Source organism: Vulpes vulpes, chromosome 15 (genome assembly GCF_048418805.1).
Source record: "Vulpes vulpes isolate BD-2025 chromosome 15, VulVul3, whole genome shotgun sequence".
NCBI classification, from domain to species: domain Eukaryota; kingdom Metazoa; phylum Chordata; class Mammalia; order Carnivora; family Canidae; genus Vulpes; species Vulpes vulpes.
The window spans coordinates 69,383,860-69,402,015 of NC_132794.1; the positions used below are offsets into that span (position 1 = coordinate 69,383,860).

Below are 18,156 nucleotides of genomic sequence, written 5' to 3' on the forward strand. Positions count from 1 at the left end.
ACATACATACTTCAGGAGCAAGAAAAATGACCTTAAAAGCAAGGTCTGAGGAGACAAACACATAAATAAATCTAAAGAAACATTGTATAAAATTATAAGTGTTTATTTTGAGGGGCAAAACAACTAAAATAGTTTAAGAGGTGAAATGCAATTAACTTTGATTTTGTTAAAATCAGTATGTATAATAAAAATTCAAGAGAAAGTATTAGAAGAATAGCAAAAGTGTAATACTTCCAGATCAATATAAGGGGAAAAAGTGAAGTAAGAAAAATATTACTCAATCCAAATGTTGACAATAAGAGAAAGAGTGATTTAGAAGGAAACCAGCAAGTAAGATAATAAAAACAAATTCAAACATAACTATAATCACCATATGTATTTACTAAACTCACCAGTTAGAAGACAGATTGTTAGATATACTAAAATGAACAAAAATCCAGCTATAATGCTGTTTATAAGAAACACATCTTTAAAAGGATACAGAAAGTCAAAAATATTAAACAAAACAGGCTTTTTTGCTTTGAGGCAAAAAAGCATTATAGGAACAAAGAACATAATTACATAATTATAAAAGATTCAACTTGCAAGAAGGCACAAAAATTCAATACTTAATATGCACCCATTAAAATAACTTCAAGGGATCCCTGAGTGGCTCAGCAGTTTAGTGCCTACCTTCGGCCCAGGGCATGATCCTGGAGTCCCGGGATCGAGTCCCACATCAGGCTCCCTGCATAGAGCCTGCTTCTCCCTCTGCCTGTGTCTCTGCCTCTCTCTCTGTGTGTCTCTCATGAATAAATAAATAAAAATCTTTAAAAATAAAATAAAATAAAATAGCTTCAAAATAGGGTCACATGGGTGGCTCAGTGGGTTAAGCGTCTGCCTTCCTCTTAGGCCATGATCTCCGGTCCTGGGATAAGCCCCTCCTGCTTAGTGGGGTGTCTGCTTCTCCCTCTCCCTTTCCCCCTCCCCCCACTCATGCTCCCTCTCTCTCTCAAATAAGTACAATCTTAAAAAAATAAATAACTTCAAAATAAATAAAGCCAAAATTGAGTCACAGAAATTAAGTGTACCACCTAGTGGAAGATTTCAGCACACTCCTTATTTACAGAATTGAGCAATGAACAAGTTTGAGTTGATGGTTCTATGTAGAGCTCGGCACCCAATGATTAGAGAAGACACTTCTCCCACCCCCAAGCACAATAGAAACCACTAAAACTGACCAAGTACTAGGTCATGAAGAAAGACTCAACAGATTTCAAAGAACAGGTACCACACAGATCTTATGTATATATTTAATTAAAATCCCCAGATGTTTGGAAATGAAAAACCGTAAATTTGAAGTAAACTCACAGTGATCTATCTGCTCACTATCCCCTTGAAGTGTTCACCTTCTGGGGGTGTCTTCACAACTCATGAGGATCCCCTTTCTCTAAGAATGTCCCACACCACCCCAGCAACCACCACCATACAGTAGGACCAGTCCAACTGCCTGGAAAACATCCTTGCTTGGAAGCAGCAGCAGCTTGATGGGCCCCTCTGTCTTTATGCCCCACCCCACCCCCACTAATGGCCACAGTTGGTTGGACCAGAGGTGGAGTCCTGATTCAAAGTGGGCCAATCAGTTGCTCTCTTCAAGGGATCTAGGCTTGAGATGACCACCTCACCTTGGGGAGCTGAGAAAACTGATCTACCAAGAGGAACTAAGGGTTTCTGAAGAGAGTAGAGACCACCCAGTGAGAGAAAGAGACAGACAGAGAGACAGAGAGATTGGGAAACAGACTGACCAGAGAGAGGGACCTGGAAAGTGGAGAGAAACAGAAACAGAAACAAAATCTGAAAGACAGTCTGAGAAAAACAGCATGTAGGGCAAGAGCGAGTTAGAGATTGAGAGAGCAAAAATCCCTGAGAGGGAATGAGAGAATCAAAGCCAGAGAGGGTGATGGGGTGGATTCTGATGGCTTTGCAGTTCTAGGTTCCATCCTTCCTGAGCTCTCCTGGCACAGCCGCCCCTGTTACTTGTAACCAAAAGCCTTCAGTGCACAATTCCACCTCAGCTCCTCAGCTCCAGTTGTCCCTTTGTCTGAAACTCCACCTGTCCCTGTACTGCCTCTGACTTGGCTTAAGTCTTCTCAGTCTTTCAAAACTGTTCTTGTCCTGACATCTTGGTGATGTTTTCCTCTATCACCTTCAGCTGCTAACGCTCTCCAAACTCTAGAGACCGTTCTGCCTGGAAAACATCCATGCTTGGAAACAGAAGCAGCCTGATGGGGCCCCTTTATCTGCCTGTGGCCTTTCTGCCTGCCATCTGGGGTCCATCCTTGTACAGTTCACTCTTGGGACCTGGCTGATCCACCACTGTACAGCAGGCTGAGACCAAAACCCCAGGGCTTTTCTAAAATGACTGCTCTGTCCACCCAGTGTGTAGAGTCTCCACAGAAGAAGGGAACACCCTGAACACCCGATGAATCATCAGCAGTTTGGTGAAGCAAAGGCATCCTGGGAATTGTGCTCTTAGCCTCACGAAAAAGACTGTAGTGATGGTTTAGATTCTCATCTACACCAACTCCCTCATTTAAAAAAATATTCATTCATTCATTCATTCATTTTTGAGAGAGAATGGACATATAACATATTAGTTTTAAGTATACAATCAACTCTTTCATTTATAGATCAGGAAAATGAGGTCCAGGAGAAGCAGACCAAAATCACACTGCTAGCAGGGAGCGTGTCTGTCTTTGGAACCAAGATGCTTAGAAATTAGGTCACATGAGTTCGACTCCATAGTGTTTCCTCATCTGAAAGAGAGGTATCTGGCACCCCTCCAGCCTCTACAAGCTGTTTCTGCTTGTGCCCTTGCGCCTTTACACCTGACAGCCATACCTTCAGCAAACCAGCTCCTAGCTATCATTCATATTAGATGTCACCTCCTTCAGGAAGCCTTCTCTGACCCCAACCCCTCCAAGACTGGTGCCCCGTGTGTAGTAGATTTTATAAACACATAAAGGCTGCTCTATTGCACACATGGATTGACACAGAGTAGGCAGTCAATAGATATTTGGTGAGTGAAGAAAAACATCAGGTACCAGCTACTGTCTGCTAGAGTCCATTTATTCAGGCCCTCAATGGAGAACAGAAAGGGAAGGGTATGGAGTGAGAGAACCCAATCTGCCCACTTTTTCCAGCACCCTCTCTTTGTGAGTTTGAAGGGAACCGGGTGGTCAGGTTGAAGCACTGGCTCCCGAAACTGTGAAGCATCTGTGCTGCCGATAGCTGAACACTTGACCCCTCAGCAGCGGCAGTCAAGCTCCCCAAAGAGTCAGTGAGGGCCGCTCCCCCAGAAAGTGTTTTTGGAAGTGGGTCAAGGAGTGATCACAAGGCCACTAGGCCCCAGCCCTGCATTCACTCATTTTCTTGGAGGTCATGAGGATAGGGTGCTCAGCCAGAGAAATTTCTAATTGATTATGAACCAAACCCTAGGGAGCTGAGCAGATGCTGATTCAAGAGCACAAAATCTAGTCCAGGCCAGAGGTGGCCAAAAGGAGCCGCAACTGGGCCAGCCAGGAGAGGAAAGCTTTCTATCTTGATTATAAATGATGCCTTCTCCTCCCTGAGTCCCCTTGGCCTCTTCCCTGACAGATTCTGGAAGGATTGGGAAAGGGGCAGTCTGTGTCTCATCCAACCCCATGCTCCACCACCCTGACTCTAGATGCCTCCAAGATTACTCTGGCACCATCCACTGGCCTCTGATTTACTATTTTAAACCAAATACTTTTTCCAAAAGCCCTTTCCATTTGGACTAGTTATTTTACTCAAGGGGCAGGGGCTGTTATGCACAACAGAGATCTGGTATCTGGAAAAGCTGGGCATCTTTAGAAGAGCTTGGAATAAAATTTAAAAAAAGAAAAAGAAAAAAAGCCCGTCATTTGTGAGTGAGGTCAGCCAGCACAGCTGGAGCAGGCAGCAGGCTGTGGGGGGTTGCCGGAGGAGCACTTGGCCAGCTTGCCCAACCTTGAGCCAAGCCATTGTATAAGCTCCCCAGTATTGGAAAGAAAGAAATAAAAAAAAAAAGGGACATGTTTTTAGCTTTGCTCAGGAGCCCAGAACATACTCACAACTCCAGGAATCTCTGCTCTTCTCTGCAAGTGGAAAATATGATCCATGAGAACAAACTTGATCACCCGAGTGTGTGCCTAATTACTCAACCCTGGGTGTGGGGGAGTGATGGGAGGGGTCCTGAAGAGGGGACTGCGCCTCATGCCACTTTGTGACCACTTTCCAGGGTCACCTCTGTCCCTCTGAGCAGCTGGCTCACTTTATAGGTGAGACAGGACAGGGGCCTCAAAAACAAATACCAAATGTGCATTTATTGACATCTGCTTTGGGGTACACTGGGCCTCCAGCAAGAACAAAAGTAAATATAAAAGGAAATGCACAAATATAATTAGCAACCCATTGCAGTGGTAGTCATGAGATGGTCTTTCCAGACTTGGCAGAGGAACTATGATTACCCTGTGTTCAACAGCTTAATGTGGGATGTATACTAGAGTTCCAAATTCATCAAAGAAATAACTTATTTACATTTCAAGTAAGAATATTGTAGTTTATTCCTTTATTTCACCACCATTTATATGTGTGGACTGTGATAGAGGCCTTGCTGACATCCCATAGACCAAGGCCAAGAAATATGCTTTCTATTGGTTATTTGGTCTTTAACATCAGATTATCATTACTGTAGAGGTGAGCAAAACCCTGCAAAAAAAAAAAAGGAAGGACATTTTCGTTGATGGCCACTGATTTTATCAATGGATCAATGGTCAATTTCTTGTATTTCTTTTAAAGAACAAGACAAAAAAGATTTATTTTGACATCTCTGGGGGCTACGTGCCAATCGGTATCATGGGGTAAAGACAGTAAGTAAAGGCATGAAGAAAACAAGCAAATTGCACCAGAACAGATGTGCTTAAATTAACCAAGTGACAGTTTATACATCAGTCTCACAATGGCTGTCACATGAGGTGGGGGAAGAAAAGTACCATATGACTTAGTTGCTCAGAGGCTGAGGAGCAATCCCAGGAAACCTCAGAGAGGCCACGCCTTCTCACCCGCGCTGGCCACCCCTACTAGCCCGTTGCTGTCTCCTTGAGGACACTCTTCCTCTGACAGTGCTTGTGGCAGGGGGCCGGGAGGGGGGGCTCTGGAGGTACTGGAAGGCACTCTGGCGGCCCACCTGTCTCTCTACACAGTTAAAGGTGAGGGCCACTCCCACGTTGCTCTTCATGACTCTGGAGGAGCCATCGGATGTGCCATCAAAACACCGGCCAAGTGCAATCTCCTTGGCCGTGCGAGGGTCCTGGTCGGTGACAGTATAGATGCCATAGTTGTGGCCCAGTGGATCCAGGGGTGCCAGCATGGTGTACTCACTGGTGTCATTGTTGACTGCTAGTGGTAGGTGGTTGACCAGGTACTCGTGAAGCATGGAATTTACACTGGCTCGATGACAGCTGCCCTGAGGGATGACCTTTACCAGTGTGCGATCCACACGGTCCTGGTCATAGAGCATCCCACTGCACTTGAACTCTAAACAGGCAGATGAGACATTGGGCTGGTCCCTGTCCCGTGTGCTCTTCACATCCCGGATCCCATACAACTTGCCCACTGTCCTCCGGTGGGTGCCCCCCATGTTGCGGGATCGCACATTCACCTCCACAGGCCCTACAATCTTCACCTTGATGTAGCAGGCCCTGAACTCCATTGGCTTGGGCCACCATGCTAGGTAGTCTTCAGTCCAGCTCATAGGGTCGTCCTCATTGAAGGGGACAGTGTTGTAGTCATAATGATCCCCCTCAATCTGATAGAACCGGAAGTGGGCTGCACTGGGTGGCGCCTCCTCACAGGCCCGGAGGTCCTCAAAGGCATAGATGGGCCCATTGCTCTCCTCAGCTGAGTTGGGCCTTGGCTTGGCCATGCTGATCTGGAAAGCTGTCTTCTTAACCCGTGGGTCCTCATGATCTGTCCGACGGTATTTGAGCCTATTGAGATAGGGCTGAGGGACACCAATTGCATTTGGGTTGAATTTAGGAAAAGATTGCACTGCTTCCAGTTCTTCCCCAGCCAGGCTTGCCAAGACATAGGCGGAATAGGCATCAGGGGACTGGTCATCACAGAAGGCAGGCAGACAGGCCCCATTGGGGCCCGTGATGACACTGTCAAAGCGGCCCCAGGCCCTGGGGTTGGACGAGAAGCCAGTTCTGGGCTCTAGGTTGATCACAGAGACCACAACCCCCTGGATCTGCTCACTGGGCAAGAACCTCTCACTCCGGTAGGCTCTAACCTTGATAAAGCACCTCCTGTTTTCTGGGACATCCAGATTAAAGAGCCTCCTTTCACGGATCTCCATGTTGCCCACCAGAAAGGTTCTCTCTTCCCTTTTGCCTCGCCTTTGGCTTTCAAATTCAAAGTCACCTTCCTCCTCCCACAACCCTGTATCTGGGTTGAGGGACCAGAGTTTCATTGTGGGCACGTGCTCTGGCATCTTGACCTGGGTTGAGTCAAGGTGGACCTTCACTTTGCCAACATTAAGCGGCTCTGAGGTGGCCTCATCTCTGAAGTCCACAGAGAACATACCATATGTCCGAAGGGGGAGGGTGTCTCCTTCATCGTTAATGAAGTTCAGGTCACTCTGGGCAGCAGTGGCTGTGGAAATATTCCGGGGATCCAGGAAGGTCACACTGGCCTTTACTTTTCCTGTGTAGGGTTCCCCATTCTGCCTGTAGAAACTCTTGGATGGGATCTCCAGTTCAGCCATAGGGTCTTCTCCAGCCACCTCCCCCAGGGGGATAATGTTGGTGTCCGTGGCCTCCAGTGTGATGGGCTCTTTCTTCCGAAGCATCTTGATCTCATGGAACACTGCACTCCCCTTCTTGTTGAAGGGCAGCACTTTAGTGGTGTTGACAAACTTCTGCAACCTGTCCACAAATGTGAGCACCAACCTCTCTGTGTCCTGGGGAACATGGAGGGTGAAGGTGCCCTTGTAGCCAGTCATGCTCACACGGTTACTTCCCATGTACACGTGGCCAAAGCGCATGGGTTCCCCGTTGTCAGCAGCACTGACACGGCCACGCACGATGCTCCGGGTCTCTGTGCACCGCTGACAGCTGCACCCCACGGCCACCTTGGTGGGTAGTGTGTACCCACTGCACTGGATCTCTTTCTCCTCTGTTTTGGAGATGCCGCAGCAGTACTCCACAGCATCCCGGCACCTGATCCCGTTATCCTGCTGCCCCGCGCAGGTCTTAACCGGGCAATGGCCCACGTCATAGTAGAAGGAGTTGGTGGCGTTCTGGAAGCAGTCATGGGGCAGCCGGATAAGGTAGCTCTCAGGAGTTGGATTGCAAGGAGTCTCATCAGCGGCTATGGAGGGAAATGATGTGAATATTAAAAGTAAGTTCATGTCCTACACAGAGGGTATCCTTACCCTCACCTCTCTGTGGGGCTTTATGGTTTTCAAAGTACTTGCACATCCATGATCCCAAATCTCACAGAACTCTTCTGAGGGAGATGGAGTGAACATCATTAATTTCATTTTATACATTTTATATCATTAGAATCATGGTTCTCAATAGAAGGGTCTTGAAAGTTTGTGAGAGTGTTTTAAATTACCACTAAAATGAGGAGTTCTGCTGGCACTGTGGTATGGTATTGGCTGACGTGTAGAAGACTAGATGTGTATGTTTATTACAGTGTCTAAAAATCATCACTTTCCAGGAGCGTAGATAAAAGCAAATTGGTAGTGCATCAGAGTTACTTTTCAGTGCACCATGACATCACTAAGATGAGTGCTATCATGTTACAGTTTTCAGGTTTGTAAAAACATAACCATAAATTATATTGATGTCATATGTGAGTTCAGTATCTATAAAATATCACGTGTACCTCCAAATATTGGACTGCTGTTCGATGACTGGATATTGCTGCATAATTTTCTTCTACCATCCCATATCCTTTTGCAGAGAGAGATTTAATGGAATTTGAAACATGCAAGCTGTCTAAATAAGATGCAGTCAAATAAGATTGGTTAAGTTGTGTTTGAAAAAAAAAAGTAGTGGGCGGAGTTGAGGATGGGCATTGCTGCTCTGTGTCCTGTGATGGTCTGGCACTGTTCTGCATTAAGAATTTCTCTGCATATTTAAAAAAAAAAAAAGAATTTCTCTGCATGAAGTTTACATATCTCAGCAGACATTCATGTTGGTGGAAAACCTGTTTGAAATGATCAGAGCCTACTATTTTTATGTGGCTTTAACCATACGTTGAATTTTTTTTCATACTTTGAATTTTTTTTTAAAGATTTTTATTTATTTTTTTTAAATTTTTATTTATTTATGATAGTCACAGAGAGACAGAGAGAGAGGCAGAGACACAGGCAGAGGGAGAAACAGGCTCCATGCAGTGGGAGCCTGATGTGGGATTCGATCCCGGGTCTCCAGGATCGCGCCCTGGGCCAAAGGCAAGTGCCAAACCACTGCGCCACCCAGGGATCCCCCATACTTTGGATTTTTTTTTTTTATTTTTATTTTTTTTTAATTTTTATTTATTTATGATAGTCACAGAGAGAGAGAGAGAGGCAGAGATACAGGCAGAGGGAGAAGCAGGCTCCATGCACCGGGAGCCTGACGTGGGATTCGATCCCGGGTCTCCAGGATCGCGCCCTGGGCCAAAGGCAGGCGCCAAACCGCTGCGCCACCCAGGGATCCCCACATACTTTGGATTTTTAAAGAGCACAACTACCATATAAATCCAGTGAAGATTGGACTTGGTTTAGCTTGGAATAATACCAAGAATTACTCCTTATTTCAGAAAAACCACATACCTGCGCAACATTACCCAAGGAATGTGAACTACCGAAATGATAACCGGTATCCATCAGGATTTGTAGCTGTCACATTCATGGTGACTGGATTTAAGTGCAGGTGTGCAAGTGTCCAACCTCTTGGTTAGCCTTCTGATGTTGTTATGCCAAAAAACATTTATACGTTGAAATACATACTGTTTTGAATTAGAGGTATTTTATTTTTCCTTTATGTCGTAGTTAGGGCCATGTGTACATGTATTTGGAAATTATATATAGCTCTTTTCTATCAATTTAACTTCAGAATGGTTAGGCAGTGTTAAAAATAGCTGTTACAGGTGGAAGAACCAAGAATATGGATTGGGAACCACTCTACAGGGGACTCCACATTTCCTCTGCAGCGGCCCTAGTGCCTGGTGTCCTATTTGCTCTGAGGTCTGTTGCTCAACATTCTCAGAGTCTGTGAAATATTTCAGAATTCTTCCAATAAACTTTCCTCTCTCCCTCCTTTGTTTAGGCCAATTTTTTTTTTAATTGGAGAGAGACAGAGAAAATGAGTAAGAGGAAGGGGCAGAGGGAGAGGGAGAAGCAAACCCCCCACTGAGCAGGGAGCCCGATGTGGGGCTTGATCCCAGGACTCAGGGATCATGACCTGAGCCAAAGGCAGAGGCCCATCCAACTGAGCTACCCAGGTGCCCCTATGCCAGTTACTAAGATATCCTTCTTCCCTGCCCACTTTGCAGGTACAGGTTCCTGATTGATCTTGGCCTTGAGTCTCTCCTCCTCCAGATTACTTCTTAAAGCCAACTCTAATTGTAAACCTTAGCTCATGTTGGCCTCTCGATCTAGAATGCCTCACTTCCATATACACAGTCCCTGGCTGGTATTCAAGAGGAGGGGTTTTCAACACTGGCTGCAAATTAGAATCAACTGGGAGAGATTTTAATCTGTGCATACCTAGACCGTATCCCAAACCCATGACATCAGACTCTCTGGAGGTAGGACCCAGTCATCAGTATTTTTTAAAATTCATCAGGTGTGGGACACCTGGGTGGCTCAGCAGTTTAGAGCCTGCCTTCGGCCCAGAGCATGATCCTGGAGTCCCGGGATCAAGTCCTACATCGGGCTCCGTGCATGGAGCCTGCTTCCCCCTCTGCCTGTGTCTCTGCCTCTCTCTCTCTCTCTCTCTCTCTTCTCTCTCTGTCTCTCATGAAAAAATAAATAAAAAATCTTAAAAAAAAATTCAGCAGGTGATCCCAAGAGTAGCCAAGGCTGTGACCCACTATTTAAGCTTCAGCTGAAAAGCTGCCCCCTCAAGCAATCACCCATGGTCACTCACACTGAGCGGTCTCTTTGTCTCATCTTATTTCCTGTTTCAGTGCATTTTTCTATCTTTACTTATTGTCTCTTATTTATATCTCTTCACCCCTTCTGGACTGGCAGCTCTGTGAGGGTAGGATTCAGGACCGTGAGATCTTTGAGTCCTAGAGGGCATAGTGTTGTGCTCAGCACAGAAAAGCCCAAGCTTCACTGCCCAGATATGTCCACTGGGGTGCTTACCTGCCCTGTGGCGACTCAGGATGCTGGCTGCTTACCTATGACAGTCAGCTGGGCCACCTGGGACTTCACAGCCCCAGCGTCACCCTGGGCCTTGCAAAAGTACTCGCCAGCCTGGTCCTGTTGCAGGTTCCTCAGCACCAGCTTGCTCTCATGCTTGTACAGGGAGGGATCCAGCAGTGTGCCATTGTGGTACCTGAAGGAATACAGAGGCAGAGCCTGAGGGGACGGTGGGAGGGCAGGTATCCCCAGGGAGAGTGCCAGGAGCAAGTAGCCAGGGAGGCAGATAATGGATGAGGCCTTGCAGATGCCAACACCCCCTCTGACTCAGCTCACCCAAGAGTACTGACTGCCCTGGGAGTCAAGGGACTTCACTCTGAGTCCCAGCCTCACTTCTAACTGCCTATGGATCCTTGGACAAATCATCTCACCTCTCTGAGCTTTCGTCTCCTGCTCTATAAAATGAGGGCGGTTGTTCCCTAGCTTATTTCACAGAATTGTTGGGAGCATCAGACAAGATAATGGCTATAAAATAACTGTGAAGGATAAAGGACTCACAGTGCTCGAGGACTCTGACCTTGTGTCAGGGGAAGCAGGGCCGGGCACCTTGTTCTGTGTCCCAAGGATATCCAAGTCAGGACCCTGAGACCAGAGCTGCTCTGTGGGACCCCAGCTTCAAGAGGATAATGACAGGGCTGGCTGGTTGTCTGCGTAGCCTCGACCCCACTGGCTCCCACTTGTAAATGCCAACTTAAGGGCTCTGTGCCAGGGCCTTACTAATAACTTTATTCTGTTGGTTATTGTCATGATTAATAAGTCCAGACCCAATGCAAGAAAGGGCTGATTTCCAAGAAAAGACTTGGCAAGGTAACTGGCAGGACACTCACCAGAAATACTTGTCTGGACCGGGCTTCCCTGTGGCCTTACAGCATAGGGACACACTCTGTCCAGCTCTCCGTGCTTTTGTCTCTGGGTTCATCACAATGTATGGAGTTTCTGGGACAGAACACAAGAAACGATTTGGTTTTTCTCTTTGTGCAGATTGTCTAGAGCCTTGCTCCCATGAGTTCTTTTGTCATGTGTTAAAATTGTATGACTTTACCCCTACTCCCACCCCTAGCTCCTCTGTAAGGGAAAAGGTCCAGAATGGAGTCCACCCACTCCACACCCTAGGCCTAGAATCAGCTTCTGTGGCCTCTCAAGCAGCATTTGGGTGGGGCAGTAGAGAGCCAAGGGGACCTCATGCAAGCTAAGATTCCCAAGCACTGCCACTGGGACAGAGCTGGCTGTTTTGAATAGTGCAATACTCCCATTCTGCTGCCTTCAGCAGAATATGCTGGCCATTCTGCACCACTTCTGGATTCCCCCAGCCTCTTTCTCTCTATACCCTCCAAATCTCACAATATATTATAATTGACTATTTTAGAAAAGGTGGCTAGGGACGAATTCACACATTTGAGGGAGCAAGCCATGTCAACTCTGTGGGAAGAATACTCCAAGCAGCATATATAGCAAGTGCAAAGGCCCTGGGGCAGGAGTGTGCTTATATGTTTGAGGAACAGCTAGGAGGCTATTCTGGCTCAAGTAGAATGACTCAGTGAGGGTGAAAGGGAGAGTAATAGAAGAAGAGAACAGGGAAGTAATGGAGGAGCCAGGTGATATAGAGCCTTGTGGGTCATGGTAAGGATTTGGAAGCTGGGAAGCCAGCACTTAGCACTATGATCTCTTTAATTAAAAGTCCAGCATTCCTGTCCAGCCCTATCCTGGAGAACCGTACCTGCCCTCATGAACTCTGCATTGACAGTGGCTGCCTTTAGCCCAGTCTTGGGCATTGTGAGCATGATGGGAGCAAATTTGGCCTTTGTGATTTTCAGAATGCTTTTGCCATCAGGGCACAAGCCGGGGACTCGGAACCTCCCACTGCTGTCTGTCTTGGTCAGTGGCTTAGGCGTCTTGGTCAGCAGGTAGACAGTGGCCCCTGAGGCTGGGGCGCCCCCGGGGAGGGAAACAGCTCCATGTAGCATGAAGTCCTGGCACATGCAGGCATCGCAGTCCGCATTCACCTCGCCCATGGGGCAGGTCAGGTCACAGGCTGTGGAAGAAGGGGCCACATCAGGAGGGCTTATATGGACTCTGGATCTTCTTCAGGCACATCTCAGCCTGCGGACTCACATATGCTTCTCCTCCTTAGGCCTTTGTTACCTTTCCTTATCAGCCTGCATAACTAATTCCCACTCCTCCTTTAAGACTTAGCCCAGGACACTTCCTCCAAGAAGCCTTCTTTGATTCTCCTAAGCTATAAATGACCCTGCTCTGTGCTCCCACATTATCCTCTACATCCCCCATCAGAGCACATAACAGATGCTCATTTAATAGTTGGTGAATGCATGAATAAATGAATCAGTCTGACCCTCTGACCTCTCCTGGGCTGCTTCAGCTCAGTTGCATGCCTTCCCAGTACCAGGAACAAGAGTTGTAGTACCTGTACAGGCCTGGTCCATGCAGAGACGGCCCTCCTCAGAGGCCTCATTGCACAGTGACACTGTCTCCGCCAAGCAGGTGCGTGTTCGGGTCTGCACTCCAGTGTGACCACAAGCAGCAGAACACTTGCTCCAGGGAGACCAGGGGCTCCAGATGCGTTCTGTGTCTCGGCGCAGGGACCCTGCAAAGCAGGATCAGTAGATGGTCTGACTTGTGTCCCAAGAGGACTCTGTCAGGAAATCTGCCCCCAAGGCTGTTTTATCTCAGAGAGATGGGGACTCTGATTACATCTCTTATTTGCACAAAGGTACTATATGGGCCAGGAGTGGCTCTGAGAGGGACTTGTTGGCCAAAGCACTGGGACTTGGATATGCTGTCCTGGGATGTGCAGGGGTAGCACCATCTTCCCTCCGCATCCAGGTGGAAACAGTCATATTGTTCCTATGGAAGGGCTCTCTCCCAGTCAGGGTCCAGGACCTCAGTGACTCAGACCTCAAGCTCCCCCCTCACCTCTGCTCTGAGGCCTGTGTGCAGGAATGGGGACCTTGGACCTGGCCCAGCCTGAATTCCCACTCTGAATGACCACCACCACCACCTGGGCCTGCAGGGTCAGGCTGTGGCAACTGGCAGAGTCACAGGAAGGGAGGGTGACCATCTGAGAAGTGGGCAACCCTGCAGCTGGCTCTGTATTATTGTACATGAAGAGGGAGGATGTCGAGCATGAACTCTTGGACTCTGCAGACCCCGACATGCATTCAAATCCCAGCTCTCCAGGTGTCAGCTGCATAATCGTAAGAAGTACCCTAACCTCTCCAAACCTAGAGTAACTTATCAGAGTGGAGAATCCTCGCAGGGGGGTTATAAAGACTGAGTGGTGTACATAACTAGCACAGTGTCTGGCACCCAGATGCTATGAATGGAGATTCATTATCTTGTTTAATCCTCATAAAAACTGACATCATATTTACAAATATTTACTAATAGTACTAATATTACTCTGTTCTATTGGCGAGAAGCTCGAGGCTCAGAGAGATTCAGGAAATTTGCCTAAGGAACACAGTTCAGACGGTAGACCCAGGATTCAAATGCAAGCAGCCCAACTCCAGGGCCTGTGGTCTTCACCATCTTGCCATGCACTCTCAATAAGTGAGCTGAATGAGTATTCTTGGGAAGATTATGGCTCTCATGACACTAATGTGTTATTCTGAGGGAGTCGAAGCCTGTGTATGTGTGTGATATCCAGAGTCCCAGTGGCCAGATGCCAATCCTGGCCTCTCCTTGTGTCAAGGCTGGCGGGAGGTAGGGGGTTAGGGACTGTCCGGCTCACCTGGTGGGCAGAGGAAGCGCACGGTATAATTGGAGCAGTTCTGGCCGGGCCGCTGCTCCCTATTGAGGCACCAGAAGCCCTCATGGGGACTGCCATGGACCACCTGGCCAGTGCTGCCTGCAGGTGTCCAATCGGTGGTCCGAGCCTCCAGCCACAGGGGCCGAGCACACACACGGTCCCCATAGTAGAAGTGAATGGCATCCAGCCGCTCATAGTCACCCTGTCCACCCGGGTGGTCGATGTTGAACCATGTTGTCCATTCGCCAGGACCTGAGAGGTAGAGGCAGGTCAGGGGGGCGCTGGAGCCTCAGGGAAGCTCCATCCCTCTTACCTCCCTTACTCCTGGGACTCACTCCTGATACCTCTCACCCACACCCATTGGTCCCAGCCCTATCACATCTATCTCTCCAGCATCTCTCCAGCCTTTCAACCTTCTGCTCCTGCCACTCCATTACAGCTCTCAGCAGCCTGGCTGTACCAGGTCAGGTAACTCCATGCCTCATCTCTCTACTTCCGAGTTCCCCCTCCACCCACCCTTCCGCCTCCTGGACACTGCAAACAGGGTGGGCTTTTTCTGGGTGGCTTGGATCCCACTGCTCCCCAGCTTTAAATCCCTTAGCCAGGCATTCAAGGTGAGCCGGTGGTGAGCTGGCCCCTGCTGTCTCTCTATCCTCATCTCTGTCTTCACCAGCCCGAGCTCTGGCCCCAGCAAGCTCCATAGCATTCCTGAGCATGTCAGGGAGCTTCACATTCTAAGCTGTCCTATTTCCCAGGTCTATCTGCCTGGATAAAGATGTAGGTTAAATGCCTTGTAAAAGTGGGTTTCCATGGAAACTGTGACATCATGCCCTGGCTTCAAAGATTCTCACACCAAGCTCAATAAAGACGCCCCTCTCCTGACCCCTCTCCTGACCCTCCCTGCTCCAACCACAACTCACTTTCCAGAGAGTTGACAAGCTTGGCAAAGATGTTGGAGGTCCTCCTCCCAGGCTGGACTCTTCTTACCGACTGGGTGAGCATCATCTGCCTCCCTGAGGGCAAGAAGTGATAAGGATAATAATAGTTCTTGCCTCAAAGGATTGTAGCGATTAAATAAGCTCATTCATGAAATCCACTTAGAACAATGCCTCGCATGGTGTTTGCTGAATAAGTGTCAGCAACTCCTTTTTTTTTTTTTTAAGATTTTTATTTATTTATCACACACACACACACACACACACACACACACACAGGCAGAGGGAGAAGCAGGCTCCATGCAGGGAGCCCGACATGGGACTTGATCCCAGGACTCCAGGATCACGCCCTAAGCTGAAGCCAGGCGCTAAACCACTGAGCCACCCAGGGATCCTCTAGTGTCAGCAACTCCTAAAGATGGGTACAGGATCCTTGGGCCATAAGCAACTTCCAGCCCCACCATCTGCTGGATTGGTGGCTCCGGGAGGGGAAGGAGAAGAGTAGAGAACAGAAAAGCTTTGAAAGGCAATTAACTCTCCTGCAAGGAGGCAAATCAGAATTCTCTATGCTGCTTAATTGGGGTGATAGGAGCTCTTTTAATCAAACTAATCTGATTTCCCCTCAGATGACTGAATGTTAATCATCTTCATAAACAGCAGCTGTCGGGGTGGAAAGAGCAAGGTGGGAGGTGGGCGCACACAGGATTTGGCAAGATGGTGAGACAGCCTTTGTTCCCGCATGGGCACTCACAAAGACCGCAGTGCATGCAGCTTTACAAGAGGGCTTTGAGCTTGAGTACATACTTGAGTATGTAGTTAGAAGTCAGGAGAGGAAGGGCAGATGGGAGAGAGCATATGGGGCAGTGCTGGGAGTACTGATGCTCAGGCATCTGGCCTCCACCTATCCCTTCAAGAACTCAGTGTCACCAGAGGACATGGTCAGAGGACAGGGAAACCAGAATGGGTTCTGGTATCTGTGAAGTTTGGCTGCACGGTCTAAATGTAACTGAGCTTTAAGCTAGAAGAATTTTTATGAAACTAAAGCCAGACCAAACCTCAAACCTGCTTTTGAGAACCCAGTGATCCCTTGTGATTCCCTTTTGCTTTGACTGCCAGGAATCTCAGAGCTAAATTTAGCACCCAGCGGTGATAACCCTCTTATCTTTTTTCCTCCCTTTGGGTGACAGCTAATCCCTCTCCTCATTTAAAAGATTTTTTCTCCTCTCTGTGTATTCTCATGAATAAATAAATAAATCTTAAAAAGGGGGGGGGGCAGCCTGGGTGGCTCAGCGGTTTAGCACTGCTTTCAGCCCAGGGCGTGATCCTGGAGACCTGGGATCAGTCCCACGTCCACGTCAGGCTTCCTGCATGGAGACTGCTTCTCCTTCTGCCTGTGTGTGTCTCTCTCTCCTCTCTGTGTATTCTCGTGAATAAATAAATAGAATCCAAGAAAGGAAAGAAAGAAAGAAAGAAAGAAAGAAAGAAAGAAAGAAAGAAAGAAAGAAAAAAGAAAACAAAGAAGAAAGAGAGAGAGAGAAAGAAAGAAAGAAATTAAGAAAGGAAGGATTCTGTTCTGGGGCACCTGGGTGGCTCAGTGGTTGAGCGTCTGCCTTTGGCTCAGGGCATGATCCTGGGGTCCTGGGACTGAATCTTGCATCGAGCCCCCTGTGGGGAGCCTGCTTCTCCCTCTCCCTGTGTCTCTGCCTGTGTCTCTGCCTCTCTCTCTCTCTGTCTCTCATGAGTAAATAAATAAAATCTTTAAAAGAAAAAAAAGATTCCATTCTGTGAGTGTTAATATTGGGAGCTATCTCAAATTCTTTGGGAAAACAGGGGATCCCTGGGTGGCTCAGCAGTTTAGCGCCTGCCTTTGGCCCAGGGCGCAATCCCGGAGTCCTGGGATCAAGTCCCGCGTCAGGCTCCCGGCATGGAGCCTGCTTCTCCCTCTGCCTGTGTCTTTGCCTCTCTCTCCTCTCTCTGTGACTATCATGAATAAATAAATAAATAAACCTTTTAAAAAAATAAAAAGTTCTTTGGGAAAACAAGCAGAATATAAATGATTAATAAGTCTATAAACCAGCCTGAGGTTTTAAGGACAGTGCTGAGGCCCATAGTTGGGTCCCAGACTGCATCTGACTTCACTATGGCAAGTAGAGGTTTGGAAGAGAGCAGATACTTAGCCCATACCCAACACAGAGGTGACTTCCAGGACCAGGAAGAAGAACAGCCAGGCCTTGGTCCCCACCATCTTTCCCCCAGGCCCTCTCAGAAACATGGCAGGAGATGGCTGAGGGTGCTTCAGAGTTGGGTCCTCCTCGGAATGCAGTCCCCTAGGAAGTTTCTCAGATCCAATAACCTGCAAAGAAACATAGCTTATCAGCTTCACATTCCTGTGTCAGCTCTCATGGCCTGAGCAGAACTATTTTTTGACCTATCAAAGGTAGAAGGATAGAATAAAGTCTTGTGGGAGATAACACCTGCCCAAGTCGTGAATCTGGGCAGCTTGGGAGGTGCAGAGGCTCAGGATTTGAGTTCAAATAAGGCAGAGCTGGATTCAGATCCAGGCTCCAGGACCCCATCTCAAGATGGGGCACAAGGGAGACAAGGGTAAGGAGGTGCCTTGCCAATGAGGAGGGGCCAGGGCTTACTCCCAGCAGCCTCTGAGTGACTCATTTATCACTTCCAAGACCTGGGCTTGGGGGCATGTTTTGCCTTTGGTGAGGCTCACACTCTTGCACAATAGGGCTACACATTAACACCATGCAGCCCAGCCCTGACTACAGTGGCCCCTCACAGGACAGGCAAGCTGGAGGGCACAGATGCTTCAGACACACAACCTCCGTGAACACATTCCCAGATGCGCACAGGCTGCAGCTGGAACACATTTCTGGCCTGTTTGTTGGGGCCTGGCTAGGAGTTACACAGCCAGGAGCTCCCTGAAGGAGAGCAGAGGGGACACCCCGTGCAAAGCCAGGGCTCCCCAATAACTGGTTAGG

The 18,156-nt window shown here is 48.0% G+C and overlaps 1 protein-coding gene across 2 annotated transcripts in view; it reads right to left on the reverse strand.

The window, feature by feature from the left end:
• Positions 1-4,579: 4,579 nt before the first annotated feature.
• The window catches only part of CILP (cartilage intermediate layer protein), a 75,687-nt gene continuing 62,110 nt past the window's right edge, over positions 4,580-18,156 (reverse strand). For both annotated transcript variants that reach the window (XM_072738823.1, XM_026008359.2), the window contains 8 exons: positions 17,348-17,516; positions 15,149-15,241; positions 14,211-14,480; positions 12,885-13,064; positions 12,180-12,494; positions 11,290-11,398; positions 10,441-10,598; positions 4,580-7,410 (listed from right to left, as the gene is read on the reverse strand). In XM_072738823.1, the coding sequence (XP_072594924.1) occupies positions 5,099-7,410; positions 10,441-10,598; positions 11,290-11,398; positions 12,180-12,494; positions 12,885-13,064; positions 14,211-14,480; positions 15,149-15,241; positions 17,348-17,516 (3,606 nt within the window). In that variant the 3' untranslated portion in view covers positions 4,580-5,098. The remainder of the gene's footprint in view (positions 7,411-10,440; positions 10,599-11,289; positions 11,399-12,179; positions 12,495-12,884; positions 13,065-14,210; positions 14,481-15,148; positions 15,242-17,347; positions 17,517-18,156) is intronic.